Source organism: Aegilops tauschii, chromosome 6, assembly GCF_002575655.3.
Source record: "Aegilops tauschii subsp. strangulata cultivar AL8/78 chromosome 6, Aet v6.0, whole genome shotgun sequence".
Classification (NCBI taxonomy): domain Eukaryota; kingdom Viridiplantae; phylum Streptophyta; class Magnoliopsida; order Poales; family Poaceae; genus Aegilops; species Aegilops tauschii.
The window spans coordinates 492646448-492671244 of NC_053040.3; the positions used below are offsets into that span (position 1 = coordinate 492646448).

At 43.3% G+C, this 24797-nt stretch overlaps 3 protein-coding genes across 3 annotated transcripts; 2 read left to right on the forward strand and 1 right to left on the reverse strand.

Annotated features, from left to right (window-relative positions):
• Nucleotides 1-2883: 2883 nt before the first annotated feature.
• Nucleotides 2884-6665, forward strand: LOC109756483 (uncharacterized). Its single transcript, XM_020315317.4, has 2 exons — nt 2884-5830; nt 5981-6665. Exons 1-2 carry the CDS (start codon nt 2920-2922, stop codon nt 6355-6357), a joined length of 3288 nt encoding a protein of 1095 aa, XP_020170906.1. The 5' UTR covers nt 2884-2919; the 3' UTR covers nt 6358-6665.
• A 3202-nt stretch (nt 6666-9867) lies between these two features.
• On the forward strand, nt 9868-14884 carry LOC109756482 (uncharacterized). The gene is made up of 4 exons (XM_073502270.1): nt 9868-9888; nt 11290-11319; nt 11678-12627; nt 13705-14884. Exons 1-4 carry the CDS (start codon nt 9868-9870, stop codon nt 14882-14884), a joined length of 2181 nt encoding a protein of 726 aa, XP_073358371.1.
• A 2110-nt stretch (nt 14885-16994) lies between these two features.
• On the reverse strand, nt 16995-21122 carry LOC123494401 (uncharacterized). Its single transcript, XM_045230222.1, has 3 exons — nt 20835-21122; nt 19589-20582; nt 16995-19285 (listed from the first exon to the last, which is right to left on the reverse strand). Exons 1-2 carry the CDS (start codon nt 21081-21083, stop codon nt 19590-19592), a joined length of 1242 nt encoding a protein of 413 aa, XP_045086157.1. The 5' UTR covers nt 21084-21122; the 3' UTR covers nt 16995-19285; nt 19589.
• Nucleotides 21123-24797: the final 3675 nt, after the last annotated feature.

Below are 24797 nucleotides of genomic sequence, written 5' to 3' on the forward strand. Positions count from 1 at the left end.
GTGTACAAAACGGACAATCTCTTTCGAAGTATCAGGGTTTCATACGGAAACTCGTCTGTTACAAAAGGATTTCATTTTTTTTGAACTTATATGAACTCCATAGTTTTTCTATGTTCAAATGCACCATTCAAAGCCGCATCATCAATTTTCAACCCTTTCTGACTTCATTTGTTATTTTTCATGCATTTACTGATTTTTTCCAGCTATAAGACCCTGAAATTGAAAAGCACTACAAGTGAACAAATTAATAGTAGTTCATCATCATATTAAAACCAAAGTACATACATAGTTCAAATTGAACAACATATAGCTCTCCAGAGCATCTAGTTAAACCATACATTGAAACTATGTAAAACCTTTCAATGCAACAACAAATGCGATCATAATCACAACTAAGGTAACAATTGATCCAATGGCATAATGATACCAAGCCTCGGTATGAATGGCATATTTTCTAATCTTTCTAATCTTCAACCGCATTGCATTCATCTTGATCTTGTGATCATCGACGACATCCGTAACATGCAACTCCAATATCATCTTCTCCTCCTCAATTTTTTTATTTTTCCTTCAAGTAATTGTTTTCTTCTTCGACTAAATTTAACCTCTCGACAATAGGGTCGGTTGGAATTTCCGGTTCAACCACCTCCTACATAAATAAAATGTCACGTTGGTCGGCATAATTGTCATAAACAATAAATGAACCAAATAGTTATAAAAAGATAATATATACCACATCCGAATCATAGACAGGACGAGGGCCGACGGGGGCGGATACCAGAACCATCGCACTATATAATACTCCCTCCATTCCACAATGTAGTGCTTCCTCTATCTCCGTGCTTCAACTTTGACCGTAAATTTAACTACCAAGACCGATTGCGGCGGGAGCAAAAATTATATCAGCGAATTCGTATTCGAAAGAAGTTTTTAATTATGTAATTTTTTCACCCGCCGCAGTCGGTCTCGTTCGTTAAATTTATGGTCAAAGTTCGACCTCGGGAAGCGCGGGCGCAATATATTTTGGAATGGAGGGAGTAACAAGGAATAATAAAAGTAAGAAAATTAGACAAGTATCTATCTCAAGTAAGAATTTTTTTCTTTCAGAAAGAAGATAAGAACAAGAGGCTCACCACGGTGGTGCCGGCGACGAGATCGGCGCGGGTGATCGACGACGGTGAAGACGAAGGCGGGACGTGATGGACCGCTAAACCTAGAAAAATCTCGGGGAAATGGAGCTCGGATGTCGAGTTTCGAGAGAAGAAATATTAACTAGTGTGGCTCGGACATTTCATCGAACACCTCATGTGCATAGGAGGTGAGCTATAGCATCCAAATGCCCTCCCCTCGCCGGCCAGCAAAAAACAGAGCAGGGTGGAGTGCTCTGCTCGCTGGCGATGGGCTATAAATAGGAAAATCATTTGTCCTGGTTCGTGGCTGGAACCGGGACCAATGGTTATGGGCCAGGAGCGAGGCCCATTGGTCCTGGTTCGTTCCTAGAACCGGGACAAATGGGTCCAGACGAACCGGGACCAAAGCCTGCGAGGCCCCGGCCGGCCACCTGGGCTCACGAACCGGGACGAATGCACCCATTGGTCCCGGTTCGTATAAGAACCGGGACTAATGGGCTGGCCAGGCCCGAACGAAAGCCCCTTTTTCTACTAGTGAACACCTAGTTTTATATCTTCAAATTTACATCATCTATTGAACATGCTCTTAGTGGGCTCATTTTCTCTGATTATTCCCACTGGGTTCTCTTCCCCTTCCCCAATAGTCAACAATTACTCCATAACATACTCATTCCATTCAAGGCTTGCACGACGACTCGGTCAACAAATGGCAGCTGATCATGACCCAGCAACAGTTCTCTTGGCATACCCTTCCCCAATAGTCAACAGTTACTCCACAGCATACTCATTCCATTCAAGGCTTGCACGAGGACTCGGTCAACAAATGGCAGCTGATCATGACCCAGCAACAGTTCTCTTGGAATATGAAGTATAAAAGGGCCCAACTTGTTGAATATACAAAATGTTGTCTCTGATTGGTGCTTCGGTGCTCATTTCTGAAAAAAAAATCAAGTTGGTTATGGCATTTTCTGTTTGACCGTCTAACCTGAGCCACCAAATAGTCAGTCAAAAATGATTCTTGGCTTCTAATAACATAAATATTTGTATTCAGAATATGAATAAGAATACTTTTTGAACATTAACAAACATATTTGGTAATATCCAGAAATCGTTCATATATATCCTGATAGTTGATCCCTAAACTTTACAAAAGGAGAAAGAAATACAAATGAAATCCAAAATTACTTCCCAAAGTTCTGAGAAGATTAATAGACACATGACTAAATATATGGCAAAGAAAAATGTAATAATTAGATCTCGAACTATGCTTTCAATTAATCAAAGAAAGTGTTGTTTTCTTAATAAAATGCATAATGAAATTGTATTTAATACAATTGTGATAAATAATTTGATGCAAAATTGAAGTGCTCATGCACCTTGGACATATGAATCGTTGGTCTAGTACGTTGTAAGATTGGTAATACTAAATAGCCAAAAAATGTAATTACTCACATTTTAGGAAATTTGACAGGTCAAAGTCGATCGGTAGTGCCAATAAAGAAAACGGAGGTACTTTAGTGGTTTGTCATGGTCAATATATGAGATGATAACCATTGTTTCTTTTTTTCAGTGCGCATGACAGGGATTTACACATGACCTGCCTGGGGTGGTCTTCAACTGGGAACAGATGGGCACTATATGCGTACAGAAATTCTAAAGAAAATATGCCGCCTTTGACTAGCAGCAGCAGCCTTCCTTGTTTGTAGCCGTTTGGTCTATATAGTCTGGGTTCACCGCTCTCACTTGTGTACTGGAGAGGAGATCGACAAACAGAGACAGCCCAAAATCAATGGCCGCCGAATGCATTCGCGTCGTCATACTGCTGGCACTGCTGGCCATCTCCGCTTCTTCTCCATCTCCGGCCAACGCCAACGGCAGTGACACGGACCTCGCGGCGCTGCTGGCCTTCAAAGCCCAGCTCTCCGACCCTCTGGGCGTCCTCGCCAGGACATGGACGTCAAACGTGTCCTTCTGCCGCTGGGCTGGCGTCGCTTGCAGCCGCCGCCAGCCGCGGGTCACTGCTCTGTCCCTGCCTGACATGGCCCTCCATGGGTCAATTGCTCCTCACCTCGGTAACCTCTCTTTCCTCTCTGTCCTCAATCTCACCAATACCAACCTCACCGGCTCCATCCCAGCCGACCTTGGCGGGCTACGTCGCCTTAGGTACCTCATTCTCAGTCGGAATAGCCTATCAAATACCATTCCTCCCGCCCTAGGGAACCTCTCGAGGCTCGTGTCTCTTGATCTAGGTCACAACCAACTCTCCGGCCAGATCCCTCCCGAGCTCCTGCTGCGTTTGCACAACCTTGGGAAAATTGTTCTAACCCGAAATAACTTGAGAGGTCAAATACCATCCCATCTATTCAATAACACGCCTTCCTTGACATATATCGACTTCGGAAACAATAGCCTATCAGGTCCTGTGCCGACTGGTCTTGCCTCCCTGACCATGCTTGAGGTCTTGAGCCTGCAATTAAATCAGCTTTCTGGTCCATTGCATCAAGCCATGTACAATAAATCCAGGCTGCAAGTCATGGCACTAGTAGCCAACAACAACCTAACTGGGCCGATTCCAGATAATCAAAGTTTCAGCCTCCCAATGTTGCGTTACTTTGGCCTCGCACAAAACAACTTTGTTGGTCAGTTTCCACCAGGACTTGCATCATGCCAGTACCTGCAAAAGTTATCTTTGTCTGTCAATTCTTTTGTGGATGTTGTACCAACATGGTTAACTAAATTGACGCAGCTTGAAGCTCTTTCCTTGGGTGATAACGACCTTTCTGGCTTGATCCCAGCTACTCTCAGCAATCTTAGCAATCTTAATTACCTGGACCTCTCTCGCGGTAATTTGGAAGGAGAAATTCCACCTGAAGTAGGTCTAATGCAGGAACTCTCGTATCTGCATCTTGAAGCCAATAACTTAACAGGCAAAATTCCAGATTCCCTTGGCAATTTAACCAAATTATCTTTCCTAGTATTGGCCACAAATCAATTATCCGGCCCTGTACCAACAACACTTGGAAACATTGCATCTCTGGGCATTCTTTCTCTGTTAGGGAACAATTTAGAGGGCAATATTGACTTCTTGTCAGCTCTTTCCAATTGCGTGCAGCTCCAAGACCTTGCTATATCAAGCAATTTTTTTGTGGGCACCATCCCTGACCATGTGGGAAACCTCTCCGCAGGATTACAAATTTTCCTTGCAGATCACAACAAGTTAACTGGAGGTATTCCAGCTGCCTTCTCAAACTTAAGCAGCCTTGCCATGATAGATCTTTCTAAAAACCTATTAACCGACGCAATTCCAGAATCTATCACTATGATGGAAAATCTCGCGCATCTTGATGTCTCTAGCAATGACATGTTAGGCCCTATCCCAACACAAATTGGCATGCTCAGGGGTTTGGAAAGGTTGTATCTCCAAAGAAACAAATTGTTTGCCTCTATACCAACCGGTATTGTTAATCTAAGCAGGTTAGAATACATCTCGTTATCCAATAACCAGTTAAGTTCTCTGCTACCTGCAAACTTATTCCAGCTTCCTAAACTCATTGCACTAGATTTTTCTCACAATTCCTTCGCTGGTGTAGTACCATCCGTTGTTGATCAGCTAAGTCAAGTGGTTGGAATGGACTTGTCTTTCAACATTTTGACAGGAGTCATTCCAGATTCTTTTGCAAGACTTAAGATGCTATCGAACCTCAATCTATCACACAATGAATTCGAAGGCGCAATCCCATACACGTTTGAGCATCTAGTGAGCTTAGCAACATTGGACCTCTCCTCCAACAATCTCTCTGGTACCATTCCCATGTTTCTCGCCAACTTTTCCTACTTGACTACCTTGAACCTGTCCTTCAACAAACTAGAAGGCCAGATACCAGGTGGAGGTGTTTTCTCAAACCTCACATTGCAAAGTTTGACTGGGAATGCTGGGCTATGTGGTTCTCCAAGCCTTGGATTTTCTCCTTGTCTTGAGAAGCATCCCTCTGTTAATAGAAATTTTCTAAAAATTCTACTCCCTGCCATCGGTGTAGCATTTGGAGCTCTTGGTATTTTCTTATATGTTTCTATGAGAAGGAGACATAAAAGAAAGGGTGAGGTTAAAGCTTCAACCGATCCATCTGACATAATATGCCACCAGTTAGTTTCCCATCATGAGCTCAGTCGTGCCACCAACAACTTCAGCGACAAAAATTTGTTAGGGTCTGGCAGCTTCGGGAAAGTATTCAAGGGCCAGCTCAGCAGCGGCCTAGTGGTTGCAGTAAAAGTGCTAGACATGCATCAGGAACAAGCGATTAGAAGTTTTGATGCTGAGTGTCGAGTGCTGCGCATGGCGCGGCACCGCAACCTAATAAAGATACTCAACACCTGTTCTAACCTAGATTGGAGAGCATTAGTGCTTGAGTACATGCCGAATGGAAGCTTAGAGGCACTCCTACACCACTCTCAAGGCATAAGGCACTTCGGGTTCCTTGAGAGGTTGGGTGTCATGCTCGATGTGTCCATGGCAATGGAATACTTACACCATGAGCATTATGATGTAGTCTTGCACTGCGACTTGAAGCCTAGCAATGTTCTGTTCAATGAGGACATGACGGCTCATGTGGCAGACTTTGGCATTGCAAGGTTACTACTAGGTGATGAGGGATCCATGATCTGTGCAAGCATGCCTGGAACAGTTGGGTACATGGCACCAGGTATTGAACTAGTACTTGTTATACCGCTTAATTCACTTCTTGATTTATACCATACCATTTCTTAGTGAGAACTTGTGACCAATGAATTCACGCAAAAAGGAAAATTGACCAATGGTGCTCTCGTTATTGTTTGTGAACTTTGACGAGCAGAGTATGGATCTTATGGGAGAGCATCGCGGAAGAGTGATGTGTTCAGCTACGGGATCATGCTTCTTGAAGTGTTCACTAGACGGAGACCCACGGATGCTATGTTTGTCGGAGAATTGAGCCTTCGGCAATGGGTTCATCAGGCGTTCCCTGTAAATCTTGTCCATATCGTTGATGGTCAGCTGCTACAATCCTCCTCCTCCACTTCAAGCTGCAGCTTGGATGGTCGCTTTCTTGTGCCTTTATTCGAGATAGGCTTGCTCTGCTCTACCAGCTCGCCTGACCAAAGAATGACTATGGGCGATGTGGTAGTGAGGCTAAAGAAGATAAAAAAGGAGTATATTGAATGGACACGAGAGATGGGGAGGGCGGCACGGTGATTGTTCGTATGGATATGTTGGCTCTGTCAAATATATTTGTACGCAGGGGGTTGCGTGCACTTTGAGTTGTAATTGGTGTGGATAGATACGAGTCGTGTAGGAGTCGGACATGTTATATCCTATGCCTCCTATATATTGAGGGGGCACCGCACGTTGTAACCCATGATGACTTGATAGCAATAGGTACGCCTAGGAGCTGGCGGCTTGTGCCGGCCCCTGGGCGGCCGGTGTTATGGTATTTTGGGGAGGAGCGCCCGTAGTCATTGCCCCGGGGATGTAGCCATATCGATGAACCTCGTTAACAAATATCATGCCTCGGTGTGTCGCCTATGATCTTGCTAGTGTTTTATTATAACAAGTGGTATCACGAGCAAGCTTGCGAGAAGGCTATGCGAAGATCAACATGAGGTGTAAGGATCATGCTTGACGGGTGCCAGGGGAGTGCGATTGGCAGAAGGTGAAGTATGGCGGTGATCGCGGATGCGGTCGGTAGTGTCAGACACTTCAGGCAGGAGTCCTGAACCGTTTGATGGGCTGCAGTCGGTAAGGAAAGGCTAGGTGTGGCGATCAGACTGGCGTAGTGATTGTTGAAGCCATGGCGATCAGACCGGGAGATTACAATGCATGGGTTGTTTTTACAAGTACAAAAGGATGAAAATTATATATCATTACTTATGCTCTTTTCTTATAAGCTAGAAACCTATGTTTCATGGTGATTTTAGCTTGGGATTGTAAGAAAAAGTTTTTGTCCCTCAATTTTAGCAAATTTGAAAGATCATGTTTATTGGTAAACTATGTTCTGCTACTTATTGTATTATGATGTTTTTATATGTAGCGTCTTCCAAAATTTTAAATATCTAGGTAAATATTTTAGTCTACAGTTCTAAGTTCTAACAATACAAATATCCTGATAGTGGATGCACTAGAGTACAAGACCGGACGATCTTATGGAAGTGATGACTGTTTGTGTAATCTTGCACAATATGATTGTGGAGGATGGGAGTGATGATATATGTAATGTAGATTTTGAGAAGTACGGAGAACATGCCCACCTCCTGGACCAAAAGGCAGAGCCTGTTTCCTAGAGAAGCATTGGCGAATATTAGATCAAGAAGTACATGCTACTCAATGATCTTGTCGAATATTTCTGGATTCAACATAGAAACAATTATATTAGTGATGTTGTTTGAAAATACTATATATTTTGAACAATTTTTATGTCTGAATTATGTATTTTAAATTTTGAACTATATTTCGGTTTCTCCAATGATGACACACCCACCCACCCAAGCCGCCCCATTTCGTACACAAGATGCTTGCTGCAGCCTGCCGCTTCGTCCTCTATGAGGAGTCCCGGGCCAACATGACCCTCCGTCCCTTGCCTTCGTGTCGCGACCATGGAATCTGTCAAGCATGTCACGTTCCTCGCCCACCTCTTAGGCATCCTCGGCCTATGTCAACCTCACCATCTCAGCTCTGCCACAGGGGGTATGTACGTCGCTGGTTGCTGACGGCTCGTCATCCTCTTGTGAGTCATCACGCCCAACACCTCATCCGCCTCTTGTGCGTCGTTGGGCGTGAGTAACTCATCGACAAGGACCTGCTATTCCAGTACACCCACAAGGACCTCGATGCCGACCTGGCTTGATCAGGATCATCTATCCAGGATTTGCAGTGTGAAGTGTTCGACGATATGGAAGTCTGGCATCGCTGCCAGGCACATCAAGTGTGTACTCAATTATGACGACACTTGTTTCACTGATTGTACTTAAATCATAAAAAATGAAGGCTTAACCAAGAACTATTGTGTTAGTGTTGGCAATATTGTCATGTTTAAAGAGTTGACCGAGGAAAAAATTAGATGCCACGATGTGTTAACTTGGAATAACAATGGCAGGCTTCAGTGACCACCAGCTCATCTTTGATTGGTAGGACCGGCTCCCGATCGACAACAAAAACTCTGGCCTTGAAAACTTGCAGCAGCTAGCGCACAGTTACTGAACAAAGGCAACAGAGTATGAACATTGGAGATGGATTTGCTCGGCTCATCACCCTGCTTACCTCCGGCACCATGTCACCCATGTCTACCAAATTAAAATTAAGACAGACAACGCAGTTTAGCAACATATTTCCTTTTTCTAATTGGTTGAACATTGAAGCCGGGTGACGATCAAATGGCGCCAATTAACCACCTTCACATGCTGGCTCATCGACCAAGTTTGGATCTAGAAGTAAATAATTAGTTCACCTTGGATTGAAGAAACATCGGAAGCCGGCTGCTCTCCTTGAGTGCACAGCCATTGACTTTGCTAGGTCCTCACTGATCCAACAAATTGAAAATAGGACAAACACCAGAGTGCAGCATACCATTGACTTTGCTAGGTCTCACCGATCCAACAAAATGGAAATAGGACAAGCACCACAGTGCAGCATCCTTTCTTTTTCTAATCGAACCCAGTAAAAGGATCACCTTACTACTGTGATCACATGCGGAAAATAAGGCAAAGACCGCAGTGCATCGTTTCTTTTTCTACTAATTGAATCCAGTAAGGATCACATGCTGCCGCCCACTTACTACCGAGCTTATCAGCTCGCTAATTACAGTTCCTCTTCCCACACCTTCCATCACATGCCGGCTCATCGACCAGTTCAAGATCCAATAAAATCAGTAGTATTATGACTCAGATTAAAGAAAACACCGGAGCTAGCTGACCTCTCAATTGGATGCCTCCTTGAGTGCCCAGCCAAGCAACAGTAGCATTGATTGTGCTTAGCGCCATCGATCAAGGTACCAAAAGTCCCTGTATTTTGAAAGGGCGCTGCTACGTGTCCGCCGGCCGATGTTTACATATTATCCGTGGCCTCGATGGCCGTTGAATGCCCAGAGCTGATAGCCATCCGATGTAGTGTCTGCATCCCGCATGTCCACTCGTTCTTTCCGCAACAAACACTCTGTTACAGAAACAAGACCGCATGCCCACTCGTTACTTCCCGCAAAAAACGATTTGTTACAGAAACAAGACCGCATGCCCACTCGTTACTTCCCGCAAAAAACGCTTTGTTGCAGAAAGAAGACCGCATGCCCACTCGTTACTTCCCGCTAAAAACGCTTTGTTGCAGAAACAAGACCGCACGCCGCCTCGTTACTTCCCGCAACAAACGCTCTATTGCAGAACAAGACCGCATGCCCACTCATTACTTCCCACAACAAACGCTCGGTTGCAGAAATACTCTGTTGCAAAAACAAGAGAAATAGCAGGGAACACCACCATCGCCACATCGGCCAGAAAATGGGGGAAGGGATCTCTGGTCCGTACCTGCTTGAGTCGTCGCCGGCCACTGCCGATCCCGAGCTAGTCGTCGACGCCACCACGTTGGATAAGCCCCGGTCGTCCAACGCCTTGCGCTGCCGCGTCCGCCGCCCTCCCAAATCCAGCCGCTCATACTCCTAGCCACATGAGCCCACGCTACTGCGGGGTGAAACCCTCCTTCTGTTATCGAGTTGCGGGAATGGCTGTCCTGAAACAAGAGGTGAGTTGCAGGAAACGGACACGCCTCCAGCGGACACGGGAGTGCTCTCGACCGTCAGATAAAACATAGATCGGACGGCCACGGAGTCGGTGGACGGGCGTGCGCGATCGGTCGGCAGGAGGTAAGCTTTTCCCATTTCGAAAACACCAAGAGTCCCTGTATTTATGAAAATCCAGCTCAATCCACATGGCAGCTGTTGTACCTTGCTCTTACTTTACAGAACGTGTACAGCTCTGTGTTTTGATTTTTGGCCGAAAGATTTCGGCCATCTCGGTCTGGGGCGGAAACTACCTTTCGGACAAAAAGTTGATTTAATTTGGCAAATTTTGGTCAAATTTCAGCCGAAAACTTTGAAAATAGCGGAAATTCAACAAACCAAAAAATGAAAAACCGAAAATCAAAACACTGGCACAGTGTGCAAGGTCGACCATGGCGGTGTGAACCAGCCGGAATCGGTGGTGGAGATGTTTCATCGCGACGGTAGGGCTCTCGCCACAATGTTTTGGTTTTAGGCAACAGAGGTGCTACAATTTTGCAGCATTTGTTGCAGAATTTTAAAACAGTAGCAAATTATTTTGACGCCATACAGAGATAGGGCATCTGTCGGAGCTGTCTTTATTTTTTCAAAATACACCAACTTTTTTAGGGGTATCAGAAAACAAATGTTGAAGATGATCTAACCCAATAATCCAGGCCCATGACGTCCCCAGCCCTTCCTGACCCAAACTTAAGGCCCACTATTAGTCACCCTCCGCCGAGCTGACCCAGTCAGGATCACAGGCTGCCAGCCACTTACCACCGAGCTTATCAGCTCGTCTTCTCACACCTTCCATCACATGACGGCTCGTCGACAAGGCGTGCATCCAATATTAACCAGTAGTATAGCTCAGATTAAAGAAATTAAACCACCGGAGCTAGCTGGCCCCTAGCTTAATTGGATGCTTCCTCTTCTTGAGTGCACACAGCCAAGCAACGGTACCATTGACTTATTTGCTTAGTCGCCACTGGCACCGGTTGGATCGATCGACCCTTCTGGTATTTCTAAAGCACCAAGTCCTTGTATTTCTAAAACTCCAGCTCGATCAAGATGTGATTTGTTGCTACGTTGCTCCTAATTTGGAGAACATGCATGTTGTCTGGTGCTGGGTCAAGGATGGCATTTCGAATAGTTCAAGAGGCAAACAAATCACTGGTCTCTTGTTCCTTCCTTTCTTTCTTGTTAATTTAATCAGCTCGTAGTTCACCCTTGTTAGAAAGGAAATGCCATCATGCATCCTGCATCTGCGTCTCCAAAACTAAAATTCAAAAACAACATCCATCCATCCTTTCTAACTGAAGCCGGGAACCACTAGCATCTGGGCTGGCTAATTAAATCATGCTCCTTTTTGATCAATGCTGCAGGCTCGTCTACCAGGTTTAGATCTAACAATGGTTATGGCTATACACTTGGATTTAGACCTCAGCTTGATCCCCATTTAATTTAGAGAATCCTGTTCCTGGATGCCTCTCCTCCGGTGTACCATCCGCGAGGTCAATGATGGCCTTACGAATTGCTCAATAGGCAAACGAGTCTGAATATTTTTTGTCGCACTGGATACTAGTATTGAGTGGAACCTTCCTTTGGCCTGGAGCATCTATAAAACGAGCCATCGAGGCTCCTCCAAGATACGCTCACACTGCTACCTTTCTACCCAAAACACACACAAAACTCCCACCACGCAGATCAACCAGCTAGCCTAGCCGGCCCGTGCTCGGGACCATCCCTGCGGCCAACTGGCTTCTGGGCAAGGTGCTCACGAAGCTGTCCGAGGACCTGGTGGCCGCGTACGTGTCCAGCAAGGAGCTGGGCCTCAACTTCCAAGACATCAAACAGAAGCTCCTATACACACAAGGGCTGCTGCACGCATCCGACGGGAGGGACCTAAGCAACAACCCTGGCCTCTACGGGTTGCTGCGGGAGTTGAGCAAGAAGGCCGATGAGGCCGAGGACATCCTCGACGAGCTCCACTACTTCATGATCCAGGATCAACTCGATGGCGTCCAGGGCCCTGCCCTCCATGTCCGCCATGCTGCTCGCCACACCTTCGGTAACTGGCTTCCATGCTTTTCTTGCTCGCGTACTCAAGATGGTGATTCTTCTGTTCCTGTTGTCACAAGATGGTGTTTCTGTAACCCACAAAAGGCAACAAGGTCTGGTAGTGGCAATGATGGTGGCCCCGTTGATAAGTTGTCTTTCAAAAGGGTAGACATGTCCAACAAAATCAAGTTGGTAATAGAGGAATTGAACTCCATGTGTGGACCTGTCTCTGACTTGCTCAAAATTGCCAACCATAGTAACACTGCAACAAGCACACCTATCACTCTCAAAAGGCCTCCCACGGGTTCAGTAGCTGCACAAGATAAATTGTATGGGAGGGGTGTTATCTTTGAGCAAACTATAAGTGCGCTCACTGGTAGCACATATCTTGGTGAAACCCTTTCTGTTCTCCCTTTTGTTGGCCCAGGGGGTATGGGAAAGACAACCTTGACCCAACACTTGTATAATGATAAAGGGGTTGAGGAGCAGTTCACTATCAGGGTCTGGGTATGTGTCTCAACTAGTTTTGATGTGACAAACCTCACCCGGCAGATCCTTAGGTGCATACCAGCAATTGAAAACGAAAAATACAAATGTACAGTTGAAACAGCCAGCTTAGACCAGCTTCAGAAATCCATTGCAGAGCGACTGAAGTCCAAAAGGTTTTTAATTGTCTTGGATGACATTCGGAAATGCAATAGTGAAAGTGATTGGAATAACCTATCATCTCCATTTAAAAGGGGGGGGGGGGGGGGGGGGGGGGGGGGGGGGACAAAGGGCAACATGGTTCTTGTCACCACTAGATTTCCATCTATAGCACATATGGTGAAAACAACTGATCCAGTAGAACTGCATGGTCTGGAGCCTAATGACTTCTTGGAATTATTTGAAGCATGCATATTTGGTCATAGCAAACCTGCGCATTATGAAGATGACTTAACCGATGTTGTAAGAGATATTGCTAAGAAACTAAAGGGTTCACCACTAGCAGCCAATACAGTTGGTCGGTTATTGAGGAAAAATCTTTCTCGGGAATATTGGATTGGAGTTCTTGAAAATAATGAGTGGCAAAATACACAAAATGATGATGATATTATGCCTTGTCTGAAAATTAGCTATGATTACCTTCCTTTCCTTCTAAAAAAATGTTTTTCACATTGTGCCCTATTCCCTAAAGATTATAAGTTTTATAATTTACAGATTACTAGCTTTTGGACCGCGATTGGTATCTTAGACTCTAGTTGCCAAAACAATAAGAATTATTTAGAAGAACTTGTGGACAATGGATTTCTTGTGACGGGAGTTGACAAATCTAATGATCAATACTACGTGATGCATGATTTATTACATGAACTATCTCGTAATGTTTCATCACAAGAATGTGTCAATATAAGTAGTTTAAGTTTCAGTGTTCATAACATACCACAACCTATTCGACATTTATCAATCAACATAGAAGATATAAATGATGAAAGTTTTGAAGAAGAAATGGGTAAACTGAAGGGTAGGATAGACATTGGCAATTTGCGGACTTTGATGATTTTTGGGTTATGTAATGGAACAATAGCCAACGTCTTGAAAGACACATTTGAAGAATTGATGGGCCTCCGAGTATTATTCATAGCAATCGACACCCCGAGATCTCTACTAAACATCTTTTCAAAACTTATCCACCTGCAATACCTCAAAATTAGCTCCTATAGCTCAAAATAAATTACTTTACCTACCACATTGTCTAGATTTTACCACTTAAAATTCCTAGACCTAGAAGATTGGCATGGTAGTACAAAGTTGCCTAGAGACATTAGCCGTCTTGTGAATTTATGCCATTTCCATTCTTCCAAAGAACTCCATTCCAAAATTCATGAGGTTGGAAAGATGAAGTGTTTACAGGAGCTAAAAGAGTTCCATGTTAAGAAAGAGGGTGTTGGCTTTGAATTGAGAGAACTAGGGGAATTGGGAGAGCTAGCAGGAGAGCTCTGTGTATGTAATCTTGAAACTGTGGCATCCAAGGTGGAAGCTAGTGCTGCCAAATTGAACAATAAAAAGAATCTGAAAGGACTAAAATTACTCTGGAGTACAGAGCACCAGACCATAAATGATGATGTTCTTGATGGTCTTCAACCACACCCTAATCTTAGGGTGCTTGGCATTATAAATCCCGGTGTTGCCCCTTGTCCTAGATGGTTGTGTGGTGACATTAGCATAAAAGGGTTGGAGGATCTCCATCTGGAGGGTGTATCTTGGGGAACTCTTCCAGCTTTTGAGCAGGTACCACACCTCAGTAGTCTCACTTTGAAAAATATTGCTGGGCTGAGTGTGTTCGGGCCTGGCTTTAGTGGTGTTACAGAAAGAAGCTTCATGCACCTGAAGAAACTTCAGTTTGAGAATATGCCAGAGCTTGAGAAGTGGGTCGGGGAACCTAATAGCCGTCTATTTTCAAGGCTTGAAAGCATCAAGATTGGAGGTTGTCCCATTCTCAGCTTGTTTCCCTTCTTGGAGTGCTCTGACCTATTTACCAACCTGTGTAGTCTTCATATTGACAACTGCCCCGAGTTGTCTCAGTTCCCACCCATGCCTCACACCTCCACACTAACAAATATTCGTGTGGAAAATGGTGGGTCAGAGCTATTATATGATGGTAAACAATTGATCATTGATGGGTATGCTAGTGCTTTGGCCTTCCACAATATGGATGAAGTAGAGGTTATGCAAATTACAGATGTGTCACACATTTCATTTTCAGACCTCCAAAAACTAAATTCGTTGAGAAATATACATTTCATGAAATGTAGTGACACGTTTTCTGCAGAAATGGCTGATAATGTTATCCTCCGTTCAGTTCAGAATCTTTGTATTCTTCCCCTCAAGCTAACCATGGGCATTCGGGTACTAAAAACTGAACCCAAACCGTCCTGAATTTCCCAATTGTCGGGTATTATGGTCTTCTGGTTCGGGTTTAGTTCTTGCTTAATCTGCAATTTCGGTTTCAAGCACTAATCGGGTATCATCGCTCATTACTAGAATAGACCACAATAATCAAAAGAAACCTACATGCGACGTCCCACCTCGCAAAATAGGCCCGGCCCATTAGAGAAGATAACCCAACCGACCTTCTCTACTCACCCCACGCCCCCACCACCCCCTCTCTTGTCTCTCCATCGCCCTTTTAATTTTGGATCAGGCAGAGCTCCTGTCTCGACCACGCCCCATGGCCAAGACAGTCCACCTCCTCCTCGACCTCTCATTGTTGTTGTGCTAGATCTGTCATTGCCTAGGTTTAGGAGCACCACCTCCACCCATGGCAATGAGCTGACACTGATACCGGCCTTCTTGACGAGCTCACGACCCGCTGCTCGTCGCCTCATCTGTCCCAATGGCGAGGACGAGGGCCTCGGCCTAATATTTGAGGAAGACGATGACCGAGGGTATCCTACACGTGGATCCCGCGTGTGGTCGCCTTGTGCAGGGTGTCTAGGAGCTGCTTCCTCCAATATTTCAGTTTTCATGGATAACCGAATTACTCGAACCAGAATTTGTTGGTAATTTGGGTTTGGTTATTTTCTCGGCAGACAATAAATTCGAAGGAGTTTAATTTGGAAACACATCGAATTAGAAGGTGATAAAATCTATCTAATAATAATTTGTTGACCAGCATTCATTTTTCGCCACCCTGTTTTGAAAGTTTGTCCAAAAGAAGGGAGATAAACTAGCATAAAAGTAATGATAGAAGCGTATTTTAGGAGAACTGGCTTAATATTTGTGTGTTGCTACGGGATGCGACAATATTTGAAGAGTGTCTGGCATGCAAAATGGTAGATTATGTGCATTTTTGGAAAGAATAGCTAGAAAAGCTTATCATCCAGACTAGTAGGGAAATATATTTGAAAAAAAGGTAATATCACCAGGAGTCATAGAACTTGGGTTCGATGTTCAGTTTGGTGTTAGAACTTTCAAAATACGAAATTGCAGTCACTCAACTTGACTCAAGCGGGGACATACGGTCACAAAATGCATATGAGGGTGTATCCACGTCTATGGACCCACATGGCAGTGAGGGACAGTGCTCTGCCTATGCACTTTTGCATAAAACTCCCTTGTATTTTCTTATTCACGAAAAAAGCCGACCTCAAGGACATTTTTTGCACAAAACTTCTAGTTATCCGTAGACTTAATTAAATGTATGTGTTGTTAATTAATTACATTAATTACTTGTTTTTCAATCCACATTTAGATGAACCTAATTAATTACATGAATTAATTAATATCTAACTGGTAATTAATTGCATTAATGTTGATTCGGCACCTGGTTTCCAAATAGTTTTTGCATTAGGGGTTGTGTGCGAACGACTACAGCGGACTCCGTATCCAAATTGATTCCACACGGAAAAATCCCTACTCCCTTCAATCCTAAATATAAGTCTTTGTAGATATTCCAATATAGAGTACATACGGAGCAAAATGAGTGAATGTACACTCTAAACTATGTCTATATATATTCATATGTAGTCCATATTGAAATCTCTAGAAAGACCTATATTTAGGAACCATGGGAGTATTTAAATGGACTGAATTAATTGTACATCTAACTAAGTGTCTGACTAATTTATTGCATAAATCTCTTGCTTCCCAGATTGATTTTGTCCTTGGTTTCCAAGAAAATATCGCATTAATGTCTCCTTGTGAACGACGGCTACATGCGCACTTTCTCCTTTAATACTAGTGATAGTGATCTTCACCCAATCCTAATGGCAATCATTTATGGCCAGCTTATTTTGGCAATCTTTCCTAAACATAAAAAGGCTTATGCAAATCCTGCTCGGACTATTTCTATATATACGGGATTGTGCATATGTGGATGGGCAAATCATCTTGCAGTTTTGCTTACAACACATATTGTCCTGTCACTCTCGATCCTGTTAATAAGCCAAACAAGCGCCACCGTTGCATTACATTATCTAGATGGACAAGTACATGACTCTTCCAGTCCTGTTTTCTCTGCTTCTTCTCGTATGCCTTGCAACTACCACACAATGTAAGCGCCGCTCGATACACAACTCTAATTTCGGTAATCTGTCTTTAAAATATGTCCATGCACATGCTAATTATACTCGTGTAATGATTTAATTTTCTATTTATGCTGGAAGTAGATATTTTGTTAGTTCATGACATGTTTTTTTCTATTCTTGTGCCATCTGGTGCTTCCTAGTTAATCAACGTGAGTCATACTAATGTCAATCGTTTGTCTTTAAATTTTTCTATAGGTCAAATCACCGAAGGCATGCATAATGATAAGATCAATTTTCCGCATGGGTTGTGCGTCCATAGAGAAAATAACTACTATTGTTGCCTTGTGACGAGTATGTGCTATTACCCACAAGAGTTATGCGTTCGAATGTGCCAAAGTGCACTCCTATCAAAATTGAACTTTTGTTCGAATAAGCAATATGTGATTGGGAAGCCATATATATGTAAAGGGAGAAGTCTAAAAAAAACCTTGAATTCGTCCTCAAAGTCTGAAAACGACCCTCACCTGTGAATCCATGAATTCGTCACCCTGTCCTTTCTAATCCCAGCTTATCCTGGCTGATTTCTTTGAGAAGCTCGTTTGTGCACCGGGTTTGCTGATGTGGCATGGATTATGGTTTAATCAGATGCAAATAGAGAAGAACTGCCGGTGGGGAGAGAGAGACTAGGGTTCGCGGCGGCGGCGGCGACGACGGCGGCGGAGCCGGCTATTGGAGGAGGGTAGGCGAACGGCGGCGGCTGAGCCGGCTATTGGAGGAGGGTAGGCGAGCGGCGGCAGAGCAATCGACAATGGCCTCCTCCTCCTGTTCGACGTACTCATGCGGAGGATGCCGTCGCAGTCGCAAGGCAGTAGCGGCGTACCAGCCGGTGAGGGAATGCTACCGCCTTCCACGAAAGAAGCCTCCCCGTTGGATATCTTCTTCTTTCCAGATTTTGATACTACTGTTTGCGTGCTAGGAATTGTAAGCTACTGTGTGTTGCTCTGTTCCACCGTTTTTCCTCATTCCTATTTCATATCTCTTATTCTTTCCAGATTATGATTGTATGATTTGTTGACAGTGGACAGGCATGATGATCCGTGCTCCCCATTTCTTCATCAAGTACTGATTGATCTTAGGATGCAATGAGGAGGATGAATGCTGATGGTGGACAAGCCTGGCTAGAACAGGGACAGAGACAGCAAGTTGAGGAGAAGAATGAAGAAATTAATGAAGCGAGGGCTAGATGTGAAAGGACGGAGAGAGAGAGATGCGATGCGATGCTAAACTTGGTCTTTTTGTAGGATTTGTGCTAGGTAGAGGATCAATGTTGTGGCTAGATGATGTAAAGGTTGGATGAACTGATCTGTTATGAGTGGGCTCTGTACTCAAACTATGAAAATTATGAGTCGAACTTCACATTTTGTACTAAATTTTCTGTGATGTATGGCCTTTGTGCTCAATTTATGAAAAATATGACCGGAACTTCAGTTTGTGTTTCAAATTTGACAGCTCGTAAGTAGTAGGAAATTGGTATTTGGCAGCACATACTTTCAGAACACTGTCTAGTCTGTACTACATGTGTCATGATATAGACTGCATTGCTCATCCTTCTACTTTTCTCTATTTTTCTCTGGTTCTGCAGCTAGCTTCGGGAGTGAAATGGGATAATACAAAGCATGAGATGCGCCGATAGCCTGTAAGTTGTTTTCTTATTCCTCACCTAATTTCCAGTCTCATTTCCTATTCCAAGATCTTTTTTACTTCTCACCACTTCTAGTATGGAAGTACTGTTAATCAGCTATTGCTCCATCTCATTTTGATCAGTTAATCGCTCAACATTGGTCACTAATAACTTCTTGTTAATTTAGTAGCACGTTGTCAGTTTGTAAGGTTCCCATGACCAATTTTAATGACCTGGGTGCTCATACAGTACACACGCAGCAACAAAAGATCCTTGAAACACACACTCAATGCTCTGTAAATTAGTACTTCAAACTCGACTAAACTTTCAGTACATGACCACTACATAATACCAGTACTTAAACAAAGAGGCCATAATAACCAGTTTTGACCAGGACCAAAATTACATGACCAGTACTAACACCAAAAGGGTAGAATCACTAGTTTTGATCGGAACTAAAAGAACCCGTACACTTGTCAAGCAGGTTCACTTCTTTGCCTTTTTCTTGCCTTGCCCATTATGCATTTTAGAAGCCTTCCTCTTCTCTGTACTTGGTCCTGCTTGGGCATGTTCTTTTCCTTTGTTTCCATTCTGCTGGCTTGCTGTGATGTTAGCATCTGTTTGTGCTTGCTGTTGAGAAATCAAGTATATCCAACAATGCATAATTAATAGAAACAGAAGAAAAGCGAAATTATATGAAACAGAAGAAAAGCAAAATTATATGAAACTGAAGAAATGCGCAAGTACATGAGACAGAAGAAGTGCAAAATTATATGGAACTAAAGAAATGCAAATTAACATGAAACAGAAGAAATCCACTAGTGTATGAAACTGAAGAAATGCTAAATTATATGGAACTGAAGAAATGCAAAATTACATGAAACAGAAGAAATCCACTAGTATATGAAATAGAAGAAATACACAATTATATACCTCAGAGGCCTTCATTTTCCTCCCTGTTTTTCTCAGAAAGGCATTTTTTTTTCTTGCCTTTTTCTGGATTTTTGTGGCAACCTGACTTATTGTGGCCTTTATTCCCACACATACTACAAGTAATTTTAATCCCATGTCTTGACATCTTCTTTCCTTTTGGTGCTTCTCCCTCTTCCCTCCTCCTGCCATTTTTCCTGGGTCTACATGGCATGCTCACATAACTAGGAGCTTGTGGTCTGGGATTCTGAGAAATAGGCCACCTTTCCTCACCTTCAACTGGCTCCAAGCAGTGCTCATATATTTTCTTGAATTGCTCAACTGAATAGCACTTGTCAATGAAGTCTTCAATTCTTCTGCCACTCTTATAAATAGCACTGATAGCATGGCAGCAAGGTAGACCTGCCAGCTGCAGGTACCCACAGGAGCATGTCCTGTTATCTAAGTTGACAGTGTAGGTCCTTCCTCTTCCACTAACATGTTTAACCTCAAACCCTTCTTTCCCATTCCAGAGTACGTCACAGAACTGAGTTAATTTGATGTTCACCTTAAGCTTTTTTAAAATGTTTGGGCAAATTGGATTATTAGTCCACTTATCAGATTTCTCTCTGTTTTCTTGAACTCTCTTTGTCATTTTTTGTCTAACCTTTTCCAGCATGGATATGCAAGGATAGAATCCGGCCTCAATGATTGAATTGTTGAAGGACTCACATAAGTTATTGTCCACTGAGTCACATAGTGAACCCACAGGGAAAAATGCTCTGGCCCAGTGCTTAGGTTCTGTTCTCATTATGTCCCTTGCTCCTTCAGGTGTGTCTTGAGCCAACTTTGCTTTTCTGTACATGAAATCTTCTCTATTTGCAGCCTTTGCAATAGCCCAGAACTTCTTCTGTAAAGCATGCTCCCTGTACTTCTTCCTCCAGTTAGCATAGATGTGTCTAGCACACATCCTATGTTGTGCTTTTGGCAGAAAATCCTGCATGCTACTGATCAAGCCCTACAGATCACCATAAATTACAATGTCAGCACATTAATTGTAAGAAGTGGTACTACCAATATTCTACCAAAGTACAAGGTCATGCTCCGTCGTGGCAAATAAACAATGATGACTACAATATTCTACCAAAGTACTAGGTCATGCTCCATCGAGTCGAATAAAGAACAATGACTACAATATTCTATGAATATTTAACAATAGTAATTAACAACATGCTTAAGAGAGTGATTAACATCATGATTAACAAATTACCTTCTGTTGATCTGAAATGAACACCCAGCCTTCACCTTGATCATTTATGTCCAAGTCTTTGATCAGAAGGCCAATAAACCACTCCCAATTTTTTGTAGTTTCTTGCTCCACTATTGCCCAAGCAATTGGGTACATTTGGTTGTTAGCATCCCTACCAATAGCACAAAGAAGTTCACCTTGACAAGCTCCTTTGAAGAAACAACCATCAAGCCCAATAACCCTTCTGCATGCTTTAAACCCTTTTTTCATTGCATTGAAACAAACATAGAATCTTTGGAAGATGTTTTGATCCATGTATTTAGGATCTAGACCAACAAGAATGGTACTACCAGGATTGCTTCTCAGCAACTCTAGCTGGTAGTCAAAGACCTTGGTGTACTCCTCTTTCATCCCTTCTAACAACTTCTGTGACACTATCTTCTTCGCAGCCTTGCACTTTGATGTTGATACATCAGCAAAGAAATCCTTCAGAACAGTGGCCTTAATGCTATCAATCTTCCAAGTGGGATTGGCCCTTAAGATATGCTCATACCTTCTTGCAATGAGTTTTGAAGTTACAAGGTGATTGTCCCTGTTTGGAGCACACATATGTTCATCCTCATATGTTAGGACCTGAAACCTGGAACACCTGGTAGTCTTTGCACCATATATAAGCCATGGACATCCAGGCCAACCACACTTGGCCCTAATCCTTTCATCCTCTGACTTCATGAAAATAATACTCCTAAATGTCAGCAGCCCATACTTTATTAGTGCCTTTTTCATTTGGCTCTTGCTCCTGAAAACCATTCCTAAACAGAACATGGGGATATCTGTTTTGGGGTTATACCTGATGTACTGGCTCTTCCTCCTGACAACATGGCCATCATCATCAGTCTCATCATCATCTGAGTCAAAGTGATCTTCCCCTACAACTTCTTCCATATTTGCAACTAGATCTATTGGAACAACACCAGATGGATTTCTCTCTGCCCACCTCTTTGAGTCTCTAATTCTCTTCTTGAAAGCCCTTGCTTCTTCCCTTAGTTCCACATATTCATCATCCAACCCACTGTCATCACTTCCTGCCACATAATCGCTATCATCTTCTTCACTATCTGAAAATGCAGAGCCATTACCATCTTCCTCATGTTCATGTGCATGATCTAACTGCTGCACAATTAGTTGTTGAGCTGCTGCACTCCCACTTTGTGATCCTGGATTGAAGATCTGAGAGCTACCAGTAATGGGTTCATCTAGAACATCGAACTGAGAAGTTTGTCCCTGTACTTGAGTAATAACACCACTCCCATTTGCTACAAACAAGTTCCCAATTCCAGTCACAGATGATGGATTTTCACTAACAATCTGCACATCTTCTTCTGCAGTTATGATTGCATCTGGTTCTACATCACTCTCTCCCGCTGACTCATTACCCATCTCATTTTCAAAGTCACTTGCACTGTCACTTGCACTTCCATCATCTTGCTCCCCAGAATACTCCACATAAACATCAGCAACTCCTCCTTCAGTTATGTATTCACACATTTTAATGCAGCCAGCATCATCACACAGGAAAAACAACCCATCCACTAGTTCTTTACCAGGCAACAGGAAGTATATTTTCATACTTTTTTTCAAAGGAACATGATCACCAAGATACCCTTTCAGTTCTGGCAAAGACAACTTGTCTCTTTCTATCTCTGACATTGCCTCATCTCCTCCAACATAATCTAAGTTAGGCCCCATCCGAACAAACTGGCCACCGAAGTGAAACCTCACATTCAGTATGTCACATGGATCCATGATGAAAGCACAAACCCTAACCTGCATTGCCATACAATTTTTGACAAGAATCAATGGCTCATACAACTCATCCGAACTGAATGCAAGATGAAATCCGAATTTAACTCAAAAACTAAACGCCCTAAGAACCCTCACTTTCCCTAATCAAAAACCATAACAACAATCAGCGGTTGGAGATGCAAGTGTGACAAGACTAGCAAAAGGAGGAAGGGGATTACCAGCGATTTTTCTCCGCCTCGATCTTCTTGCGTTCCAGCGATCAACCGCTGCCGGCTGCCATTGCTGCTGGGAGGACGAGAGGAGCGGCGGGACAAGGCGTGGCGTCAGGCGAGAAACAGGGGAGGGAGGTGGGTTCGTGCTGGGGTTTATGAGGGCCCTAGGAGGCCCACAACCAGTCCGTTTTGGCGGGCCTTTCCCCCTCTCTATGCCACGCACTCAATCCCATCTCACACAAACACGTAAAGGGCTAGGATAAACTGGGATCAGAGAGAACAGGGTGTCAATTTTGGGGATTCAGACTTCAGGGTCGCTTTTAGACTTTGAGAACGAATTGAAGGTTTTTTTCAGACTTTTGCCATATGTAAAAGAATAAAAGCTGCTAAGCTAGCGCCCTTGTCATGCGTTTGAAGTACTTTGCATGAGTGAATTTCAAGCTGACACGTGTTAGTTTTTTAATTAGTTTACTACAAGATTTTTTCTTTTGTGTTTGCTACAGTTATTTAACACAGTACAACACAGATGCTCACATATACGCACATAAGCTTACCCTTATAAACGCACACACGTCTACCCTACCTGAGAATAATCTTCGGGATACTGAGCTGGCACTCTATCTTCAGATTGACGAAGTCACAACAGACGTCTTAGTCAACAGTAACATCTCCTCCCACCCAGGGGCAAAGCCAGGAAAACATGTCGCTAGGGTCAACACGAACAAGTAAAACTTTGTATTCCCGTATCAATAATATATGGATAAAAATGCGCAATTTTTGTTAACTAACATGTGCATGATGTTTTTTTTTGTAACCTCACATAAATAAAAACTCATAGTTGCCAATATATCATAACAAAATAAACTCCGATCCCACGTAGGTACTCCCTCCGTTCGGAATTACTCGTCCAAGAAATGAATGTATCTAGATGTATTTTAGTTATAGATACATCCATTTTTGTGACAAGTAATTCCAAACGGAGGGAGTACCTTTTTATTTTGCTAGCTTACTTGACATTGTGATTGGGGTGCGACTTAAAAAGGCCTAATCTGGATTGGGTAATCAACGTGATTACCGACACGGGAGAAGGGGGAGGAGATCGAGAGCTCCTGTTTGGCGCTCGTTGGCGTCAAACAGATCAGCTTTCGCGCAGAGTTCGCGCAAATGGGCCGGCCCATTGCCAGGAGTGAACGTAATTTAATCTATATCTGTATCTATTTACCTACTAATAAAGCAAGATGATATTCTTGGTTTCGTCACGCATTAATTTTATCTGCTATTTAAGGTACATACCTAAGGACATATGACGCTTTAATTTGCCGTGTTTCGTCTGTCAGCTCTTGGGCAGCATGTTTAGCTGGGCCTGGTCCACTTTTTTGTTCAAAAAAAAAGTATTCGCCCGTCCGGTCTCCACATGTTCTACGTAGATAAAAAAGGTTTTGGCCTCTACAGTCGAACACACAACCTCCCACATATGAAGTGGCACATGCCTAGCCACCAAACCAGAGAATGAATTGTGTTCACGTTGAGAAAGTTCTCTTATTTATAGTCGATCGCTTGTTTGGATCGGGAGTCTAGGCCTTGGCCCGTTTTCTCCCAATGAAGTGCGCCAGCTCATATGTTGATGGGCCTGCCAAAAATTACTGCTCCTACAAATCCATGTCTTCTCCTTCCGTTCCAAAGTCTGCAGCCATTAGAGCTACCTTCTGGTTGTGAGAGAAGGGAGGGTTTGGTTTTAAATTAATAGTCCCACCTTGCTATTGTACATTAAATCTCAACGGTTTGATCAATACCTCAACAAATAGACAATAAACAAGCCTCTTTATCAATCAAATAATCAAACAGAGGGTGATGTGTTGGCCAGATTGTGGCAGAGACTAAACAATGAAAATAACGAGGGAATGACTGAGCGTGGGACTCATAGTATTCGAACCGAAGTTGGACACTGCTCACTCTGACGCATACA